The 23,168-nt window shown below is 43.9% G+C and overlaps 1 protein-coding gene across 1 annotated transcript in view; it reads left to right on the forward strand.

The window, feature by feature from the left end:
- The window catches only part of LOC134204474 (chondroadherin-like), a 39,295-nt gene extending 16,499 nt beyond the window's left edge, over positions 1–22,796 (forward strand). The window contains 3 exon segments of the mRNA XM_062679292.1: positions 5,924–6,133; positions 6,135–6,407; positions 22,041–22,796. Coding sequence (XP_062535276.1) covers positions 5,924–6,133; positions 6,135–6,407; positions 22,041–22,796 — 1,239 coding nt within the window.
- The last annotated feature ends 372 nt before the right edge of the window (positions 22,797–23,168 follow it).

Raw genomic sequence — 23,168 nt, forward strand, 5'->3', positions numbered from 1 at the left:
TTCTTGTACGGTTGGAGAACTGCTTTAAAAGTTATTAACATGTCATTTTTATAAACCGGGGACGGAATACTTTCTTTCTACTTTTCGCGGGCAGCAGGGACTATGTCCAAGGGCTTGACGATCCCTCCCCAGGCCATCTGCGAGTTGTGGGGCTTGCCTAGGATGTGGTGGGGTTTGACAGTGGGCCCTGTTAAACCTCTATAAAAAGCTGCAGGTATCCGCAAGTAGGCTCCACCAAAGCGCACAAGCCCAAGTCCTGGTGTTAGGTGGGACGCTAAACAACCCTGACACAACGGCCCTCCGACGAGACAGGAGGTTTGCGCAGGCCCAATAAGCCGCCTAGAAAACCAATCATTACGAACAATATAAGAGATAATGCGACTCGATATAATCGGCAAAGACCTAGGCGACGAATACAGGATCACGATTGGAAGCTTGGAACGTGCAATTGCAAGTCGCTAGGTTTTGCAGGTTGCGACAGGATGATCTACGATGAATTACATCCCCGCAACTTCGACGTCGTGGCGCTGCAGATGATTTGCTGGACAGGACAGAAAGTGTGGAAAAGCGGGCATCGAGCGGCTACCTTCTACCAAAGCTGTGGCACCACCAACGAGCTGGGAACCGGCTTCATAGTGCTGGGTAAGATGCGCCAACGCGTGATTGGGTGGCAGCCAATCAACGCAAGGATGTGCAAGCTGAGGATTAAAGGCCGTTTCTTCAACTATAGCATCATCAACGTGCACTGCCCACACGAAGGGAGACCCGACGACGAGAAAGAAGCGTTCTACGCACAGCTGGAGCAGACATACGATGGATGCCCACTGCGGGACGTTAAAATCGTCATCGGTGACATGAACGCACAGGTAGGAAGGAGGAAATGTATAGACCGGTCATCGGACCGGATAGTCTGCACACCGTATCGAATGACAACGGCCAACGATGCATAAACTTCGCAGTCTCCCGCGGAATGGTAGTCCGAAGCACCTTCTTTCCCCGCAAAAATATCCACAAGGCCACATGGAGATCACCTAACCAAGAAACGGAAAACCAAATCGACCACGTTCTAATCGACGGTAAATTCTTCTCCGACATCACGAACGTCCGCACTTACCGCAGTGCGAATATTGAATCCGACCACTACCTCGTTGCAGTATGCCTGCGCTCAAAACTCTCGACGGTGTACAACACGCGTCGAAGTCGGACGCCGCGGCTTAACATTGGGCGGCTACAAGACGGTAGACTAGTCCAAGAATACGCGCAGCAGCTGGAAGTGGCACTTCCAACGGAAGAGCAGCTAGGCGCAGCGTCTCTTGAAGATGGCTGGAGAGATATTCGATCCGCCATTGGTAGCACCGCAACCACTGCACTTGGCACGGTGCCCCGGATTAGAGAAACGACTGGTATGACGGCGAATGTGAGCAGTTAGTGGAAGAGAAGAATGCAGCATGGGCGAGATTGCTGCAACACCGCACGAGGGCGAACGAGGCACGATATAAACAGGCGCGAAACAGACAAAACTCGATTTTCCGGAGGAAAAAGCGTCAGCAGGAAGATCGAGACCGTGAAGAAACGGAGCAACTGTACCGCGCTAATAACACACGAAAGTTCTATGAGAAGTTAAACCGTTCACGTAAGGGCCACGTGCCACAGCCCGATATGTGTAAAGACATAAACGGGAACCTTCTTACGAACGAGCGTGAGGTGATCCAAAGATGGCGGCAGCACTACGAAGAACACCTGAATGGCGATGTGGCAGACGAAGATGGCGGTATGGTGATGGACCTGGGAGAACGCGCGCAGGACATAATTCTACCGGCTCCGGATCTCCAGGAAATCCAGGAGGAGATTGGCCGGCTCAAGAACAACAAAGCCCCTGGGGTTGACCAACTACCAGGAGAGCTATTTAAACACGGTGGTGAGGCACTGGCTAGAGCGCTGCACTGGGTCATTACCAAGATTTGGGAGGAGGAAGTTTTGCCGCAGGAGTGGATAGAAGATGTCGTGTGTCCCATCTACAAAAAGGGCGATAAGCTAGATTGTAGCAACTACCGCGCAATCACATTGCTGAACGCCGCCTACAAGGTACTCTCTCAAATTTTATGCCGTCGACTAGCACCAACTGCAAGGGAGTTCGTGGGGCAGTACCAGGCGGGTTTTATGGGCGAACGCTCCACCACGGACCAGGTGTTTGCCATTCGCCAAGTACTGCAGAAATGCCGCGAATACAACGTGCCCACACATCATCTATTCATCGACTTCAAAGCCGCATATGATACAATCGATCGGGACCAGCTATGGCAGCTAATGCACGAACACGGTTTTCCGGATAAACTGACACGGTTGATCAAAGCGACGATGGATCGGGTGATGTGCGTAGTTCGAGTTTCAGGGGCATTCTTGAGTCCCTTCGAAACCCGCAGAGGGTTACGGCAAGGTGATGGTCTTTCGTGTTTGCTATTCAACATCGCTTTGGAAGGTGTAATACGAAGAGCAGGGATTAACACGAGTGGTACAATTTTCAATAAGTCCGTCCAGCTATTTGGTTTCGCCGACGACATAGATAATATGGCACGTAACTTTGAGAAGATGGAGGAAGCCTACATCAGACTGAAGAGGGAAGCTAAGCGGATCGGACTAGTCATCAACACGTCGAAGACGAAGTACATGATAGGAAGAGGTTCAAGAGAAGACAATGTGAGCCACCCACCGCGAGTTTGCATCGGTGGTGACGAAATCGAGGTGGTAGAAGAATTTGTGTACTTGGGCTCACTGGTGACTGCCGAAAATGACACCAGCAGAGAAATTCGGAGACGCATAGTGGCTGGAAACCGTACGTATTTTGGACTCCGCAAGACGCTCCGATCGAATAGAGTTCGCCGCCGTACCAAACTGACAATCTACAAAACGCTCATTAGACCGGTAGTCCTCTACGGACACGAGACCTGGACGATGCTCGTGGAGGACCAACGCGCACTTGGAGTTTTAGAAAGGAAAGTGCTGCGTACCATCTATGGTGGGGTGCAGATGGCGGACGGTACGTGGAGGAGGCGAATGAACCACGAATTGCATCAGCTGTTGGGAGAACCATCCATCGTTCACACCGCGAAAATCGGACGACTACGATGGGCCGGGCACGTGGCCAGAATGTCGGACAGTAACCCGGTGAAAATGGTTCTCGACAACGATCCGACGGGCACAAGAAGGCGAGGTGCGCAGCGGGCAAGGTGGATCGATCAGGTGAAAGATGACTTGCGGACCCTCCGTAGACTGCGTGGTTGGCGACGTGTAGCCATGGACCGAGCCGAATGGAGAAGACTCTTATATACCGCACAGGCCACTTCGGCCTTAGTCTGAATAAATAAATAAATGGAATACTTTCTTACAACTATAATTATGGCTTCTAAAAATTTCAAACTAGATCAGTTGCAAATCGAATAAGCTAGGGCAAAGGATACCAAATAAGTTGGGACCCAAATCAATCCAATGCAATCGTTCATTGGCTACCTCCAATATATTTTTTTAGATTTTTGAATGGAGCGCCTTCGCCTGTCTATAAGACGAAGTACACGCAAAAAAAAGCGTACCTGAATTCGTGAATCAGCAAAAGTACACCGTGATTAAATTCATGGATTCGGGAACATCAGTCACGTTTTCCAGAACGTTCCAGAAAACGTGACTGTGTTCCCGAATCCGTGGTTGTTGTTTACGAAAAATACACCGTGAACTTGTTAGTTCACGAATTCATGAACGCTTTTTTTGCGTGTAGAACTATATATGCCATTACATTTTTCCAAATTATTTTTACTTAACGTATTTTGATCTCAACAATAAAACTATCTTCTAGTCCTCTTGACTTGAAACTATCAGTGGCTCTGAAAATATACTTCAAGGATTCATTCTTGTCATATTTCTATAAAGTGGCTATGAATCAGAAATGGGAAACAACGAGCAGTGAACATTTTATCGTCTCCACTTCCATACGAGCAATTTCCATTTTAAAATTTGCGAAAAATTAAACAATCACTCCCAGGGGTAACCGACCGAGTGCTTTTGCAAACTCTGCGAGTAAAAAAAAGTCTCACTAACAACATCAAACCTGGCAATGATGACGGCCCGACCCAACAAGGATGTAGACGTAGGTAGGCTGTCTGCATGTGAAACATTCACCAAGCGCCAAAGCCCACAGCTCCTGGGACGGGCGAGGTGTGTAGGCACTTCAGACTTCTCACGTTGCACTCTTGATAGGCGCCAGGTTTTTGTAGCTGAAAACAAATCCAACTGTTTGTGTCACAGAGCGCAAAAAAACAGAACCCAAAGCAGAAACATATCTTTTCCATAAAAGGTGCCCGAGCTGGGAGCCGGAAAAGCGTTCTCCCGAGACAGATACTCATCTGAAAAGGGAGTTTCTCGCCTCCGTAGTTCTGCTGGGCGCACACGAGCACAAAACATTTCTGGCCTGGCACGTGGCGTATGAAATCGGAGAGTGTTTGCCACTGGCTTGCACCTTTGTAGCATGAGAAGTCTGATGTGGGATTATCATCTGACGAACTTACAGAAATAATCCGAGAAATGTCAAGAAAAGGGAAAAAATATGCTTTTTGTTTGCTACCAACTTGGGCGACGGAGTTTTGTCTCAAAACAATCAAATACGACTGTTTTCCCCTTTTTAGTATGTGGAAGATAGCACATTAATTGTCCATTTATATTTGATATAACGGTGTCCATGGTTTAGTTCGGAGTATCCGTAATCCGTTTTAAGCGAATTAAGAGCAAAGTGACTTTACAGAATAAGATTAAGATAAGAAAAATTTCATACAAATCTAAGATGGTGCTAAGACGTTGAGCTTAAATTCAACGCAACCGTTTCAAAACTGTATTAGCTTTAATATAGGTCGATAGATAAAGCAAAAACTGAAAAGGACTTACGAATATTGACATTCCATCTACTTTTACAACTAAAAAGCTTAAGGCGCTTGACCCGCATCTCAGGTATCGTTATTTCGTTCTGAATAATAAATGGGTCGAAGCCAAAACGAATAACCTTTTTATCGCCCTTTATGAGGTGAATTTTGTTTTCCTTGCCGTCAAATTCCTTCTCAAATGGCCATCCAAAAGTTACCCGCAGTCTCAGCGGAAGCGAAAATACGAAAAGCATCGTCTGTTGTCAGCTAGAGCCCATTCGCCCTCCTAGCCGGGTTGTAATGCTTCAACACGCTTCGGCTACCGGTGAAGAAGGGGTCGTCTGTTCCTTAATTTCGATGCCTCAATTTCGGAGTGCTCTCTCAGCCAGTGCCAACTACCAGATTGCAAAAGGAGTAAATTTCCGAGAATGAGCCATCGCATTAAGAGCCGAGCCCGAGTGCTCAGAGGACGGATCTCGAAATGGAAACGCTGCTATGCGAATATCGCACGGGCGGACGGACCGTGATTAGATGGGGCCGAATCAACATTTCAAATTATGACATCTGTTGTTGCGTCGGTCGTCCATTCCAGCCTCGAGTAACTGGAAGGATCAAAGCTAAAGAGGGATAACCAGCTCAAAGCCCGGAAGGCTCTGTGTGAAAAGTTTTCCAATTTGGGTAAATCGCTTCAAAATGTGTTTGGGTTGACTAGACAGGTTAGCTGTAACCGAACCGGAGGACCAGGCCAGGCGTCATCATGCAGGTCAAATTTTTCGCTTTGCTTCGTTCTAAGATTGGATGGCGGAAACGCAGAAAATCGCTTCGAAATCGATCGACCTTGAAGAATTAGGGTAACTCACTTAGATTATATGACGCTCGATGCCATACCCACCGAAACAGGATGGATTACAATTATCGTATATTTTCTATCGAAATCGATACCAATTCCAATGACCCTCATAGCACACCGAAACCAGAACGAACTCTAACGAATCGACATGTTTTCTCTTCTCCCCCAGGTCATGTGCAACAGTGGCTCACTGCGGGAAATTCCCCTGGCCCACATGCCCCCGACGGTGGAAGTCCTATCACTGCAGAAGAACATCTTTCCGATAATTAAAAGCGACGCGTTCCTGGGACTGAAGGCACTCAAAAAGCTCTCGCTCGACAGGAACAACATCAGCACGATAAAACCGTTTGCCTTCCGTGGGCTTCCCCGGCTGCGGAGCTCTCGATCCAGCACACCCGCTGGCGACCGTGGCATCGTTTGCCTTCGCCGGGTTGCAGAACGTTTCGCAAATAACCCTTTCCCACAACAAAATTTTGCGCATCGAAGCGTACGCGTTCGCCGGATCGGCCGGCATCCTGCTGCTCAATTTGGCCGACAATCCGACGGTGCTGGTCGAGAAGAACGCATTCTCCAATTTGGGCTCGGTCGAACGGTTGACGCTGCCCTCCGGGATTCGCAACATTTCACAGGACGCGTTCAACGCGCTGGACATGGTGAGTTTATGGGCGACTTGGGGGGTTTCGATTAGCTGCACAGATTTTTCCGAAGTGATGAATTTTTAAAATGATTTTTGACCATTCCTGTAACAACACAGTTGCACTAAAATGTGACACTTATTGAGTTTTTGTCTATAGACAAAATTTTCATATATTATATATTCATGTTGACAATATATTCATGTTATGAATTTCTGGATTGCAAAGTTGTTTCTGGATTATACTTTATTTTAGGTAAGGAAATCTGGAAGAGATTTTTCTTAGAAAAAAAAACTCAAAATGTGTACTTTAAACATTTTAAGAATGCCGAAAAAATCACGGGGATGACAAGCTACGCCATCTTTGTCACATCTTTTCTGAGTCACCAATACGAGTGCACTGCGAATGCAACACAAACAACTTCCAGGGTGAAAATGATATAAAACGAACGAAGGCATAGACAGTGCCTTACGCAAGCAGCATTCTAAAGAATTGAGCAAAAAAGTTTAACATTTTAAAGTTTAAAGCATGGAATCGAGTCTAAAATTTTTTAATTTAATAGTTCGTTCATTTTTTCTCTATTTTCTCATGATTGTATCATGTTGCATTATTGAGTGAAATGGGCGTTTTGCATCATATTCTCCTGTAAAAACGTAAACATTCAAAATTCGCGCACATACTATTGCAAAATAAATCAGTATTGGGGTGATTTGACACTGGGGGATAAATTATCACCCAAAAAAGCACGAACAGGCAAACCTGTCAAAATCCATAGTGAAAAAATTGGGTGTCGTTCCCCTGGAAAAAATATAACGCCTTAAAGATGTTTCTACTCAATTCGTGCCATGTACGAGTGCTGAAGAGACAAACGCCCATACTTATTCTTATTTACTAAATCAATTGGACAGACGATTCGATTCCGCTCGAAAGTATCGGTTCGTCCGTGAACAAGCAAAAAGGTGAAAACCGGTGTCTAGAAAACCGCAAGGTCGGCGTATAGCCAATCTGTCTAATTGAGAGACTGACCCCGCACGTTAACTTTCATTTGAATCAAGATTTTCGACCAATCTTCCATTATGATTACATTCCAAATGTCTCCTGATACGTCAACAATGAGAAACCAACCAAAAAGACAGATCCTGAAGTCGCTGGGGTGCCCCCTAGAAACTTCTAAAAGGGGACGATTCAGTTTTAGCACCAAAGCTAGTCATTCGGCGGCTCGTTCCCCATGGTTTTCGAACAGCAAGCGTAGTCTGAATATAAAATTGACAATTGATGACTCTGACCGCTTCCGGGACTTACGGATTACTCCCAAGGGAAACTGTAGAATGGGTCATTTCTCTTTTAGCGCACAATCTAGTCATTAGACGGTTCTTTTTTCATAGTTTTCTTTCAGGAAGCAAAGTATGAATATAAAATGGTCCGTTGACGACTTTGATCGCTTCCTTTGACCAACTGCCTCAAGGGATCCTGTAGAAGGGGACATTTAAGTTTTAGCGCCAAAGAAGTCATTCGACGACTCTATTTTCATGCATATAAGCCAATCATGCATATAAAATGGATCATTGACGACTCTAAACGCTTTCAGGTTTAAGGTTGCAGTGAAGCCGAACAAAAATAGGAATGAATAAATATATATTTGATCAAGATAAAAAAAAATTCAGCTCGTCACCCTACATTTGTTCTTGGTCATTTGCTGTGATTTTTCCTATTACTGCTCAACCGTTGGACAAAGAAACTAAGGTTTATATTTTTTCTGCGGGTGTAACTATGTTATAATATTAGACAAAATATATTCAGTTTCAGTTCGATTAATCAACCCTTTCGTCTTGAGAAAGATTGATTCAAATCAGAAGCTAGAGGATTTGAGTACTTGACAATTATTTATTTATTTATTCAGACTAAGGCCGAAGTGGCCTGTGCGGTATATAAGAGTCTTCTTCATTCGGCTCGGTAGATTTGAATGCCCACTACGAAGCGTGGGGCTCCAGGAAAAATGATGGGAGAGGAAAGACGATGCTTGAAATTGTAGTAGACAATGGGATGATACTGATCAACTCTGGGGAAGCAACACGAATCGATCCCTCCAATGGGTCCTTAGGGGCAATTGATCTAACGATAGTTTCAGGACTTCATCGATCGGAGTAGTGATAACATCACTAGTGTAGCAGAATTCACAAAAAAATAGTTAAAACAAGTGCTCAGAAGTTCATACCGCGAACAAGTGCGAAGGTTGGAAAGAATTCGGATCTTTGGTGGTCTGAGGAAGTGAGAGCGAATGTGAAATACCGGAGGAAAATGTTACGAAGAGTTAAGAAATTATCCGAAGACCACCCTAACAAGAAAGAGGCAGTGAAGCAATTTCAGCTAGCAAGAAACAACTGTAGAAGAGTTATTAGGAAATCGAAAAAAATAAAGTTGGGAAGAGTTCGTTCAATCCTTCAATCCGGACACACCGATGACCCTAATCAGGCAGAATGTACATAGTTTAAGCGGAAAAAAAAGCCGTAACACCTACACTTCGACTTCCAGGGGAAAATAGTGGAGGATCCCAAAGAGATCGCTGAAGCAATAGCGGACCATTTTGAAAATGTCTACGAACCTTCAGACTTGCCAATGGCCGAACCTTCCGCTGAAGAAATCAAGACAGATGGTCAGATCAACCAAGATATCACTATGGACGAGCTAATGTGGGCCATCAGTCACGGAAAGGGTCAATCCGCTGGACCGGATTCCTTGGGTTACCCTATGCTACAGCATCTTCCGCTCAAGACAAAAGCAGTTTTCCTAAAACTGATTGACGAGATCTGGGAGTCTGGAAAAATTCCGGAGAGTTGGAAAGAAGGTACCGTTATACCTATCCCTAAGCCAGGAAAAGATCCTAAAGTGCTAGGAAATCATCGTCCAATCACCCTTACGAGTTGTGCAGGCAAAACTATGGAAAGGATTGTCAATAGGAGACTGGTCGAGGCCCTCGAATCAAATGGATTTCTGGATTCTAGACAACACACTTTCAGACAAGGCAGAGGATTAGACATGTACTTGGCTGACCTCGAAGCATTCATTGACGAGGCGATGGGAAAAAAAGGAACACACTGGTTTGTGACACTGGCCTGGCTGTGCTGGACATCAGCAAAGCATACGACAAGATATCCAACAAAGCAATCATGAAACAATTACAACAATGGGGATTCTCTGGCCGTATCCTGGACTACGTACGGGATTATCTAAAGCAGAGATCATTTCGGGTAGCAATTGGAGGAACATTTTCCACAAGAAAGGAGCAAACAAACGGTGTACCGCAGGGTTCGGTACTGATCGTAACTCTGTTCCTAATTGGTATGAGCTCAGTGTTTAACCGGTTACCAGAATGGTCTGGATCTCGCATAGTAAAAATCTTCATATATGCCATTTATATCGTTCTGCTGGTATCTGGACGGAACCAAGAAAAATAAAGAAAATGCTACAAGAAGCCATCAATATGATATCAGACTGGGCGAGAGACAGAGGATTATCTATAGCCGCCGAGAAATTCAGGCTTCTGCATCCAACCTTACCATAATTGATTCTCAATGGAGACATCATCGCAACAGTGAACAGTCTCACAGTCTTAGGTGTTACTATCGACCGTAACTTTGACTTCAAACAACATGCCAGAAACGTCAAGAATGCCTGTACAAATCGATTAAACTTACTCCGCATCATCGGTTATCGAATGTTTGGCGGATCTAGAAAGACGATTATGCACATAGCAAACGCTACCGTGATACCCAAGATGGATGGGGCCTGGTCAGTAGAGGAAAAAATCGGGTTGAAAAAATACTTGAACCAATACCTATATAACGACATGATCCGTATTTGTTCCGGAGCCAGTCAAAACCAGTCCCGTAGTGGCTTTATACGCTGAACCTGGAGAGCTATTTGGACATTTTGCATGTCAGAAACTGGTGGCAAAGGCTTCCAAACTAGAGGAGAAGAAAGTATTGTCAAATTAAGGAGGTGAATGGCCGATTACCGAACGATCGAAGAAAAAGCTTGAGGAGAATACCGGGGAGAAACTTCCACCGGTAGCGAAATTCCCCCTTCAGCTGAGGAGCGGTTGGGCATCAAAAGAGATCCCAATTGATTGGACGGTTAAAAATAACTTCAAAGTTGGAGAAGGAAGTAGCGTTATACGCGCGAAAGCGGAAAGCGCTATACAGAGAACTGGAGCAAAGGAAATACGCGAGTGTCTAATATTTATTTACGGATGGCTCAGTGGATGTAAAGGAGCAAGTCGGATATGGTATCTGGTAATTGCGGAGAAAGCTATAGTTTGCCAAAGAGTTGCACCATCTTTTCTGTTGAAGCGAAAGAATTGTATATCGCACTTCAAGCCATCAATACTGGAGAAAAAGCGGCAATCTTCTCGGACTCCGCCAGTTGCATATCAGCCATAGAATCTAAACTCACTAAACACCCATGGATTAGAGCAACACAAATGGAAATTGAGAAAAAGCAAGTCGGGATCTGTTGGATTCCGGGACACTCGGGTATACCTGGCAATGAAAAGGCGGACACACTGGCTAATATGGGAAGAATGGTTGAAACGACGGAGATGGAGCTTCCTGCAGTAGATCGCATCTCATGGAGCAGGAAAGTTTTGGAGGACGTTTGGGAGAATAGCTGGTACAAGGAGCGTGATGTACGGAGGAGGGTTAAACCCTCGGCAGCTGCATGGTCAGACCGGAAATCCAGACTAGAGCAAGTGCTCTTAACACGTTTGCGAGTAGGCCATACTAAGGCCACCCATGAGTGGATGCTAGAGAAAGGAGAGAGTCCCAAATGTCAATTTTGTGAAACAGCATTATCTGTGGAGCATAGCCTAATTGAATGTCAGGAATACGAGAACATCAGGAGACAGTTACAGATGGAGGGTAACACCTGCCAAGTTCTGTGCTACGAGAATCTGAAAACAATAATATGAAGGGAGGAGAACAGTCGAAAAAAATGAGATGGGAACAGTGTTAAGAAAAAGGGAAAGTGATAATAAATGATGGGATGGGAACAGTGCTAAAAATATACGAGAACATCAGGAGACAGTTACGGATGGAGTAACACCTGCCAAGTTGTGTGCTATCAAAAGGGATGGGAGAAGTTAAAAAAAAGAAAAAGTGATAATAAATGATGGGATGGGAACAGTGCTAAAAATATACAAATGGAAACAGTGATTGAAGAAGAGAAACAGTGAGACGCCTATAAGAAATCATTGAAGGAAAGAATTTCATCAATTAAATTCAAGAGGTGGATGACTGCAACCATAGTAGTTAATACCTCTATAAAAACATGAAGAAGAAGAAGGCTCGGTCCATGGCTACACGTCGCCAACCACGCAGTCTACGGAGGGTCCGCAAGTCATATTCCACCTGATCGATCCACCTGATTGCCCGCTGGCACCTCGCTTTCTTGTGCCCGTCGGATCGTTGTCGAGAACCATTTTCACCGGGTTATTGTCCGACATTCTGGCGGTGTGTCCGACATTTTCGCGGTGTGAACGATGGATGGTTCTCCCAACAGCTGATGCAACTCGTGGTTCATTCGCCTCCTCCACGTACCGTCCGCCATCTGCACCCCACCATAGATGATACGCAGCACTTTCCTTTCGAAAACTCCGAGTGCGCGTTGGTCTTCCACGAGCATCGTCCAGGTCTCGTGTCCGTAGAGGACTACCGGTCTAATGAGCGTTTTGTAGATTGTCAGTTTGGTACGGCGGCGAACTCTATTCTAACGGAGCGTCATGCGGAGTCCAAAGTATGTACGATTTCCAGCCACTATGCGTCTCCGAATTTCTCTGCTGGTATCATTTTCGGCAGTCACCAGTAAGCCCAAGTACACAAATTCTTCTATCACCTCGATTTCGTCACCACCGATGCCAACTCGCGGTGGATGGCTCACATTGTCTTCTCTTGAACCTCTTCCTATCATGTACTTCGTCTTCGACGTGTTGATGACTAGTCCGATCCGCTTGGCTTCCCTCTTCAGTCTGATGTAGGCTTCCTCCATCTTCTCAAAGTTACGTGCCATAATATCTATGTCGTCGGCGAAGCCAAATAGCTGGACGGACTTATTGAAAATTGCACCACTCGTGTTAATCCCTGCTCTTCGTATTACCCCTTCCAAAGCGATGTTGAATAGCAGACACGAAAGACCATCACCTTGCCGTAACCCTCTGCGGGTTTCGAAGGGACTCGAGAATGCCCCTGAAACTCGAACTACGCACATCACTCGATCCATCGTCGCTTTGATCAACCGTGTCAGTTTATCCGGAAATCCGTGTTCGTGCATTAGCTGCCATAGCTGGTCCCGATCGGTTGTATCATATGCGGCTTTGAAGTCGATGAATAGATGATGTGTGGGCACGTTGTATTCGCGGCATTTGTGCAGTACTTGGCGAATGGCGAACACCTGGTTCGTGGTGGAGCGTTTGCCCATAAAACCCGCCTGGTACTGCCCTACGAGCTCCCTTGCAATTGAAGCTAGTCGATGGCATAAAATTTGGGAGAGTACCTTGTAGGCGGCGTTCAGCAATGTGATTGCGCGGTAGTTGTTGCAATCCAGGTTATCGCCCTATTTCTAGATGGGACACACGACATCTTCCATCCACTCCTGCGGCAAAACTTCCTCCTCCCAAATCTTGGTAATGACCCAGTGCAGCGCTCTACCCACCGTGTTTAAATAGCTCTCCTGGTAGTTGGTCAACCCGAGGGGCTTTATTGTTCTTCAGCCGGCCAATCTCCTCCTGGATTTCCTGGAGATCCGGAGCCGGTAGAATTATTTCCTGCGCGTGTTCCCCCAAGTCCATCACCATACCGCCACATCGCCATTCAGGTGCTCTTCGTAGTGCTTTGGATCACCTCACGCTCGTTCGTAAGAAGGTTCCCGTTTATGTCCTTACACATATCAGGCTGTGGCACGTGGAGAACTTGACAATACACCTGTGAATTGAATGTTTGCTAATTCACTTTAGAGGAAGGAGGTTTTTGGATTGGATTAGTTGATTTTTGAGTATTTTGGAGGGTTCCGTTTGGGTGGAAAATTGTGGTCGGATAGGTCGGACTCGCTTTTGATTACTTCCGCGTATATGATGGACTCGCCCTGAGTCTCGCCGGGCATACAAATATTGCTGGTTTACAAGCAAACAATTTAATTGTCTGCTTGGCGCTTAAGTGAAGTCAGTCGAAGGAAACCAGAATTGAATCAAATAGATCTTGAACCGTTTCATTTGGCGCCCAACGTGGGGCAATTTGAGAAAATATGGCTTGCGAACAAATTATAGGATATTGAAATTGAATTGGAGTATACATTGTGCTTGCGAGTGCATTTGGGCTAAGACTATTGAAAATTGAATTGGAATCATATTTGATTTTGCTAAATTATTTTTGGAACTCGTAAATTACACTGCCAAATATATCTATATAAGATATATGTGTCGCCGTTATAAATTTTTGCAATAGCTCCACCCTAATATAATCGATATAGAACCAAACATAAATTAAATAATTGCTAATTCGAGACCACACAAAGTTTATTTGGATATATATTCGCGTGGAGAATGATTATGTGTGCGCTGATATACATCATAAGTTAAATCTATGGATTTTTGCCAATAAATATGTGTGGATTTTTAGTAGTGTAGGATTAGTACTTAAGTTGGGTTTTTGGTTGAAATCGTCGAAATGGGATACGTAAGAAATTGGCTGGAATAATTAATCTATCGTTATGTATTCGCGGTTCAATTATTCGGTCATACCTAAAATAATAATATAGTATAAGTAAATAGGATTTTTGAATTGAGTTTGATTTATATTTATAGCCAAAATGACTCTCGCACTAGCCCTGTACAATCTCTCTCCAGGCCATCTGCGAGTTGTAGGGCTTGCCTAGGATGTGGTGGGGTTTGACAGTGGGCGCTGTTAAAACCCTATAAAAAGCTGCATGTATCCGCAAGTAGGGCCCACCAAAGCGACCGTGTGCTGCTCAAATCGCACAAGCCCAAGTCCTGGTGTCAGGTGGGACACAAAGTAGACCTGACACGACTAATTACGAGCAATATAAGGGATAATACGACTCTATATAATCGGCAAAGACCTAGGCGACGAATAAAGGATCACGATTGGAAGCCTGGAACATGGAACTGCAAGTCGCTAGGTTTCGCAGGTTGCGACAGGATGATCTACGATGAATTACATCCCCGCAACTTCGACGTCGTGGCGCTGCAGGAGATTTGCTGGATAGGACAGAAAGTGTGGAAAAGCGGGCATCGGGCGGCTACCTTCTACCAAAGCTGTGGCACCACCAACGAGCTGGGAACCGGCTTCATAGTGCTGGGAAAGATGCGCCAACGCGTGATTGGGTGGCAGCCAATCAACGCAAGGATGTGCAAGCTGAAGATTAAAGGCCGTTTCTTCAACTATAGCGTCATTAACGTGCACTGCCCACACGAATGGAGAACCGACGACGAGAAAGAAGTCGTCGCACAGCTGGAGCAGACATACGATGGATGCCCACTGCGGGACGTCAAAATCGTCATCGGTGACATGAACGCGCAAGTAGGAAGGGAGGAAATGTATAGACCGGTCATCGGACCGGATAGCCTGCACACTGTATCGAATGACAACGGCCAACGATGCATAAACTTCGCAGCCTCCCGCGGAATGGTAGTCCGAAGCACCTTCTTCACCGCAAAAATATCCACAAGGCCACATGGAGATCACCTAACCAAGAAACGGAAAACCAAATCGACCACGTTCTAATCAACGGTAAATTCTTCTCCGACATCACGAACATCCGCACTTACCGCAGTGCGAATATTGAATCCGACCACTACCTCGTTGCAGTATGCCTGCACTCAAAACTCTCGACGGTGTACAACACGCGTCGAAGTCGTCCGCCGCGGCTTAACATTGGGCGGCTACAAGACGGTAGACTAGCCCAAGGATACGCGCAGCAGCTGGAAGTGGCACTCCCAACGGAAGAGCAGCTAGGCGCAGCGTCTCTTGAAGATGGCTGGAGAGATATTTGATCCACCATTGGTAGCACCTAGAGTTTACATTTCCCGGCCTTTTTGGCTGTCCCGGGAATTTTCGATGTTTTTAAAAACATTTTTTTTTTTTGAAAAAGTTTTTTTCGAAGCTTAGGGGTAAAGTTCATATTTTAGAAATGCCAGATGATACAGAATTCAAACTGAAACTAAATTCAATTTCAATTTAAATCGAATCTTGGTTTGACTTCAAAAGGCAAATAGTATTTGCGTTTGTATCAGGGAGTAGGGTTTCTGGAACAAATGTTCGCCGTGTTTGAAAAGACGCGTTCGCTGTCCGTCGAAGTAGGCTTGATTGTTTGTATTATATATTGGATTTAGACCATTTCTAAGTATTCATTCAAGCAGCGTATTTTCTGTGACAATACTAGGTAATGTCAGAAACCTCGCTGTAGACGGAAGATGCGCAGTGGAATCGCATAGCTCACGAGTCACAACCAGTTTTTTGAGAATGATTCGCAAAACCATGCTTTGAAAAAATGATTTAAATTTGGATAAATTTGCATCACGGTGTCAATTGCTCCTTTGCACACTTGATTGGAAATATCGCATCATTAATTCAAATTGTTTCAGGTGATGATCTACCGCATTATGAAACGAAACATCAAATTGCCCTTTAAAAGCTTGGAACTCAAAGGTGGCTTTGTGGTTAGTGGCTAGTGGCTAGTGGTGTCAGAATTCAATAGTGTCAATCTCTTGAGTGAGAGTTTGATTCTCCCGTCGAACTTTCTCATTTTTTATACTTTATTATATGGATATGAATCGAGTGTTAGGACACACATGGTTATGCTGTGTCGAATGAGGGTAATAACTGCTTATTTTGACGAACAAAACTTCTAGCTGACAGCAGCAGCGAAAAATGTAGAAAACAACCTTTCGAGCACCAAATCTATAGAGCTCATCGTGATGATACTGGCAACTCTATCTGTTGCATGAAATCTAATATGTAATATTTATTTTGAAACTTTCATCATGTAAGAATTGTGGCTGTGAATCGACAAAATGTAAGAGAAAATCTGGAATTACGCAAATTCATGACAAACGGGATAGTTCGAGTGGAAAGTAATGGAATGGAATTATGTTTGACTGGTTTGAAATGCTAGTCGGCACCTGATGTACTAAATATGTTTATATTCGGGAAAATAAGTAGGGAAATTAATTACTCAGCACAATTGATTGAAGTTTTGATCTTCGAACTTCTCACTTTGCTTCTACAACCGTATGAGTTTCAAATGTAATTCCTATTACAAAAGCAAAATATGACACAACATCCAGTTGCTAACAACAATCGTCTTTGCGGCGTAACAACGAAGTGAAAAGCAAACCGGTTACTAATAATATTCACCACGTGTTTGCCTTTGCCTAGAATCCTAGAATAAAATGAAAGGATTCAAAACAATGATGTAGTATTTTCCAAAATGATGCAAGTGCATCAAAGCAATGATCACTTGACAAATAGGGAGCATTAATTCTCCTGCTCCCTGGATTTTGCATCAATGCAACGAATTGCAAAGGAACTTTTGAAGACTGGTCACAACGAAAACACAATAGTAGAGCTCCCTATACTTCATTGCAGGTTACTGACTGATACTTCTACCAGGAGTTACAGCTCCCCCTATTCATCAGCGGGTTATAGGTCCAGGAATGGAAGATCTACAACTTCAAGATCTACAACTTAGTGTTGATAAACTGCCATGAATCGCATATCTGTTCCATCTTTGCTGGGTTTCCTATTCATATGGGACAAATATGCGATTCACGGCAGTAAACTAGTCCCAAAGACTTTATCAAAGACCAACTAATTAAGTACCGTCGTCGAGGGGAAAATGGGTCTGGGGATGAGAATGGGTCAGCGCCTTCACCGACAGTCTGGTGGTCGGATGACAGAATCGTTCAAAAAGGTCTCTTATAATTAGGTTTTCTTGTCCTCAGATATATTAAACCTATTCTACAAGCATTGTATGTAGTTGAAACAGTGACCCATTGTCACCCCCGTTTGACCCATTGTCACCCCCATTTGACTTATTATCACCTCCGACGACGGTAACTAATCTTTGACGTTATTGCAGTACGGGATCTATGAATTGGTTGTATAAGTTGCGTGGCGCCATGGGATCATGAATTGGCTGCGTTAATCATAGGTAGCGTCGTACCGAATTTATAGGGGCAGGTCAGCAAAAGTCTAAGAAGAGCTTTAATCCAAAACATTCAGAAGCTGATCAGCCTAAAAGTCCTGAAAAGTCGGACCAAAACATAAACATAGGGGATGAAGAGCTCAGGATGACTAGCTCGGTGTTAGGAGTGCAGAGGAAATTAACGAGGCGTGCACACTATGTAATGAAAATTAAATTACGCGTAAAATAGAATCGGAAAATAAAATAAAATAGAAATGTAAATATAAAGTTTATTAGATGTATTAAAACCCCAACAAACAACGACAAGCTACAAACAAGCATCTAGGTTGAATTATTGTTTATTTGTGATCTTTGTAGCTGAATAAAATGGATGCTGAATAATTTGCTAGACAGATTTCATTTCAGTATTTAATCTAACTAATATTCGACAAGGTCTATTTATTTGTTTACTACCTTTATTTGAAGTCGAACTTACGTTTTCGTTTAATCACATTTCAGCACATTGGGGAAGTTTAACAATGTACTGAACTAATGATTTTTAAAGTTCTTTGTTCGACTATGATGTGATGCTCTAAAAGGGTGGTCAAATTGAGTTTAGTAAGTTGATAAGCAGGCATTAGACATCCTTCTTTACCTTTGTCCTTCTTAACCATTGGATTTCACATTTATCTGATCTATCGCACAGTGGGAAAAACATGCTTTTTCAGTTTGAGAGAAAATCTGGATTCTAGATCTTTTAATTTATAGAAAAATAATGATTTATTTTCAAGACATGCTTTTTATTTTCGTGATTTATTAAACTGTCGGAGATTATAACGAACGAAACTGCTGGAGCAATAAAAAAAATCATGCATTCATGCGAAACTAAATTTACTAAAAGCCGGACATAACGCCGTTGAATAACATCAGAAAATTATTGAATCTTTTATGTGTGGAATCCCAATATTATCGCATGGATGTTGATCTTTATTGCTGCGAAATTGGAATAATCTTAGCATTTGACAATCATATCGCAACCGATTATCAAGAGATTCTGAGGAAGGCCGAATATACATTGATTTTATTTTCATAAATCCATAAATAGCATTAGGGACGGATTTTATTTTATCGTTTATCGACATTATTTTTACGTAATTTTCCTAGTGTGTGATGGTTATGACTTGCTGAACAATGGTTGAAATAAAAATCTTGTACAGTTATTACCAAACTGTAGTTTGACAGATCGACTTATTGAATAAGAGTCCAATTATGATTCATATTCAGCAATAAGATTATTTATGTTATGCACTGAGTGAGCCATATCTAACAAATCAAGGATGGCGTGGATGACAACGTTCCCGGCGGATGATCAAATGACAGCAGTTCGAGACCCGATTTAGGAAAATTTTAAAATGATTACATATATGAAAATAGCAATTGCTTCAAAATACGTTCATTGGAGATCTTACTAATGTTACCTTCTATGCGTTATTATTTTCGAAGAATTCACATGTAGCTGAATTGAGGCTTAGTAAAATGCTTATTAAAGGTTTAACGAATCAGTTAATAAAGTTGTTTTTCAAAATGAGATGTTGTAGTTGTATAACTTCGCCAAAATTGTGTGAACAAAGCTTGAACAGAAGTTGTGATAAGAAATAGTACAGACATTATTCAACACAGCGCTGAATTAAATCATCACACTGATGTTAGTTCAACTAGTGAATGTTTGTTGGGACTATGTTCACATCAGTCAATGAGTTAAATCAATTTAGATTTCAAATTAAATATGTGCATGTGCATGTGCAATATGTGCATCAAAATGAATGTAAATTTACTAAATATTTCATGCTGTGTAGAGAAATGCTGAAATATGTATCGGATAGTGTGCCACTCCTCGTTGTAGGCGGAAGATAAATAGGAATCTGCTCTTTTGTAATATCAAGAAATATTGTTAGCTAGCGTTATTTTGTAGCTACTTGTTGTTCAAATATAAGAGACCTGCAGATGCTGGCAGAAGTATCAATCAGTAGATCGCCATAGAGTAAAGAAAACTATAGTCTTGTGTTTTCTTTGTGAGGGAGATCCCCTTGGCGTTGAGCGTTCAATGCAAATAAAAATTGTTAGCATAAAGCCTGAAGTAAAAAAAGATTTTTTGTCCCGGGTATCCCGGGTTTTTGGGGTTTCAAAAATCATATCCCGGGAATACGGAAATGCCGCCGACTAGCACCAATTGCAAGGGAGTTCGTTGGGCAATACCAGGCGGGTTTTATGGGCGAACGCTCCACTACGGAGCAGGTGATCGCCATTCGCCAAGTACTGCAGAAATGCCGCGAATACAACGTGCCCACACATCATCTATTCATCGACTTCAAAGCCGCATATGTTACAATCGATCGGGACCAGCTATGGCAACTAATTCACCAACACGGATTTCCGGATAAACTGACACGGTTGATCAAAGCGACGATGGATCGGGTGATGTGCGTAGTTCGAATTTCAGGGGCATTATCGTGTCCCTTCAAAACGCGCAGAGGTTACGGCAAGGTGATGGTCTTTCGTGTCTGCTATTCAACATCGCTTTGGAAGAGGTAATACGAAGAGCAGGGATTCACAACTTAGCAAAAAAGTGAATTTTAGGAAATGACTTCTGGAAGGTTTTCAAAATAGCTCCAGCTGTAGAGAGAAATGAAAATCTTACACGACTGGAAACAAATTCTATCGGTGTCGAGCGACTAGGCATAAATTGTGTCGATCAATATTTTGCGGAAGAAAATGTCGAGATCAATCTAGTTCTTGAACAATCCACTGACATTTTTCCACCAATTTCAATTGAGGAAGATACGAATCTAGATTTGCCGTCAATTGAAACTCAGAAGAACAGCGAGCTAACCAGTATCAAAACTGAACATGACCTTACTGAAAGTCAAAGACGTGAACTCTTGGAAATTGAGAGCCATCTACCAGTTCTGCAGCACAAAATTGAAATTCTGGAAGGGGAAAAACCGAAGAGACCGCCACGGTATCGTTGGTCTCCGGCGATTGGAAAGGAAATGCATAGGGAAATATACCGGATGAAGGAACTGGACGTGATAGAGCCGTCAATCTCATTTGATTAGCCGAAGGAGCGAAAACGCTACTTATTAAGACTGCTTTTGCCAAACTAATTTAATCGTTTCTGGAGAAGTTCTCGTGAAAATTATCGGGGCCGAATAAGACATTTGGCCGAATAGTGAGTAGTAAGAAATAAGGAATGAGAATGAGAATGAGAATGAGGCGTCTCACTGCTCACTTCGCGCTTCTCACTTTTTACAGTGAGAAGAGAAAAATGAAGAGTGAGAAGTGAGATGTCTCACTTCTCACTTTCCATTTCTCACTTCTCACTGTGAAAAGTGAGTAGTGCGAAGTGGGTAGTGAGACGTCTCACTACGCATTTCATGCTTCTCAATTTTTACAGTGAGAATAGAAAAATGAAGAGTGAGAAGTGAGACGTATCTCTTCTCAGTTCTCATTCCTAATTTCTCAACTATTCGGCCAAATGGCCTATTCGGCAAAATGACCCTCTCTGTCAAATGTCCTATTCGGCCAAATGACCCTTTCGGCCTAATAACCCTTCCGGGCAAATTACTCTTTCGGCCAAACGACCCTTTCGGCCAAACGACCCTTTCGGCTAAACTACCCTTTCGGTCAAATGACCCTTTCGGCCAAACGACCCTTTCGGCCAAACGACCCTTTCGGCCAAAAGACCCTTTCGGCCAAACGACCCTTTCGGCCAAACGACCCTTTCGGCCAAACGACCCTTTCGGCCAAATGACCCATTCGGCCTAATGACTTTCGGCCTAATGGTCTGTTCGGCCAAATGGTATATTAGGCCAAACAACTTTCGACCTAGTGGCTTTCGGCCGAATGGGCCGAATGACCCTTCCTCCTTGGGCCCTGTACTATAAGCTCTTGGAAATTAAAATTAGGGTGGGCGGGCCAACCCGATTCGCCTATTCTAAGTGTCTGGTTGCAGATTACCATCTAACCGTAGAAAAAATGGAGCATCCAAATGAATTATAAATTGTTTCAGTTGCTGAGATAACCGAGAGAGAGATAGATGGCGATATGCAGTTAGGTACCATAATTTATGCACTGACCAGGAATTTTTAGTCTTGATTTGCTAAGTGCTACTCCAAGTTTGATTTCCATTGCAACACAAGCATAAGGAGTTCGTTTATTTTCTGCGCCGGCCTAGGTTCTTAGTCCCAGCTTGATTACATTCACGCCTAAAACTTCCTGGTAGGGATTCTACGTTTCAATATAGTTCAATCATTCATCTTACACCAAATCCATTCAATGATCACATACTCTCGTTCTACAAAACTGAAATAATAGAATTTCGTGTTCTCAATAGCATTTTTAAATTGATTTAAAAGCTCAACAATAACCACGTATTTGATTTTCTGCTCCTTCTCCCAGGTCGGACACTTAAAACTCTCGTTCATGGACCTCACCGAAGTCAGTGCGTTCACGTTCCGTGGGCTGACCAACGTAAAGCTGCTTTCCCTCCAGGAGTCCGACCTCGGTGTCATCAGTGCCAACGCCTTCGACGGACTGGACCACGTCGACACGCTCAGCATCCTGAACAACAAAATTGATGCCATCCAGGAGCTCAACATCACGTACGCCAATCACATCAAAACGCTCCGATTGCAGGGCAATCACTTACTGGAAACGCCGGAGCCGGGCAGCATCGTCCTGGAGGGGCTCAGCCAGCTGCACGTGGTAGGTAACTATTTCCCCTGCGGTTGTCACATCCACACCCTGCTGGACAGCCCGCTGGCGAACGGGTCCTACCCGAGCGGGGAGGACTTCCTTTCGAAAAACTACTGCATCTCCCCGCTGGAGTACAACGGTCGGAAGATGAGCAAGATCGATATCTTCGCCATCGGCCGGTGCCACGAGCAGGTGACGCGCGAAAACCTGGAAGCATCAGGAGCGGCCAGCCGGCAGCATTATTGGACTATTCTGCTAGGGAGGAGACGACCGGAGGTGACCGGTGGCGGATCCAGCTTTTCCAGCGGGAATTGCTGCAGCAGTAGTGGCAGTGGCAGTAGCTGGTGCGGTTGGCATTGGTGGAATCGAATCAATTATTCAACAGCCGCACTGCTGCACCTGCTTTCCGCACTGGCACTATTAGGCTATTTTAAATATTTCAGGCTGAAAATCAGTTGAACAGAATAGGCACGTGCAGCTGCCGCCAGAAGCCAATTGTTTATATTTAGTTGTCACACGCTTAGGAGAATTATATCCTCGTTGGGTGGGCTCGCTTTCGTGATGAAAAGGGTTGACCCCGCAGGATGCGCATAGGTATAAAATAGGTAGGGTTCTTGGGTCATTCCACGTTGGTCTACACAATGTACACAAGAGGGTTTAGGTTAATTTCGAACCGTCGAAACAGTGCGAACGAATTGAAACCGGTCAATGACTGAGAGCAATCAAACAAATTATCGACCACGGAAATACTGTCAGTGTTGGAAAATTTTAACCACCCCTTGGGCGCCAATTGTAACAAAGTGCTTCGACGTGGAACGACACAACACCACC

This window comes from Armigeres subalbatus, unplaced genomic scaffold (genome assembly GCF_024139115.2).
Source record: "Armigeres subalbatus isolate Guangzhou_Male unplaced genomic scaffold, GZ_Asu_2 Contig611, whole genome shotgun sequence".
In the NCBI taxonomy this organism is placed as follows: Eukaryota; Metazoa; Arthropoda; class Insecta; order Diptera; family Culicidae; genus Armigeres; species Armigeres subalbatus.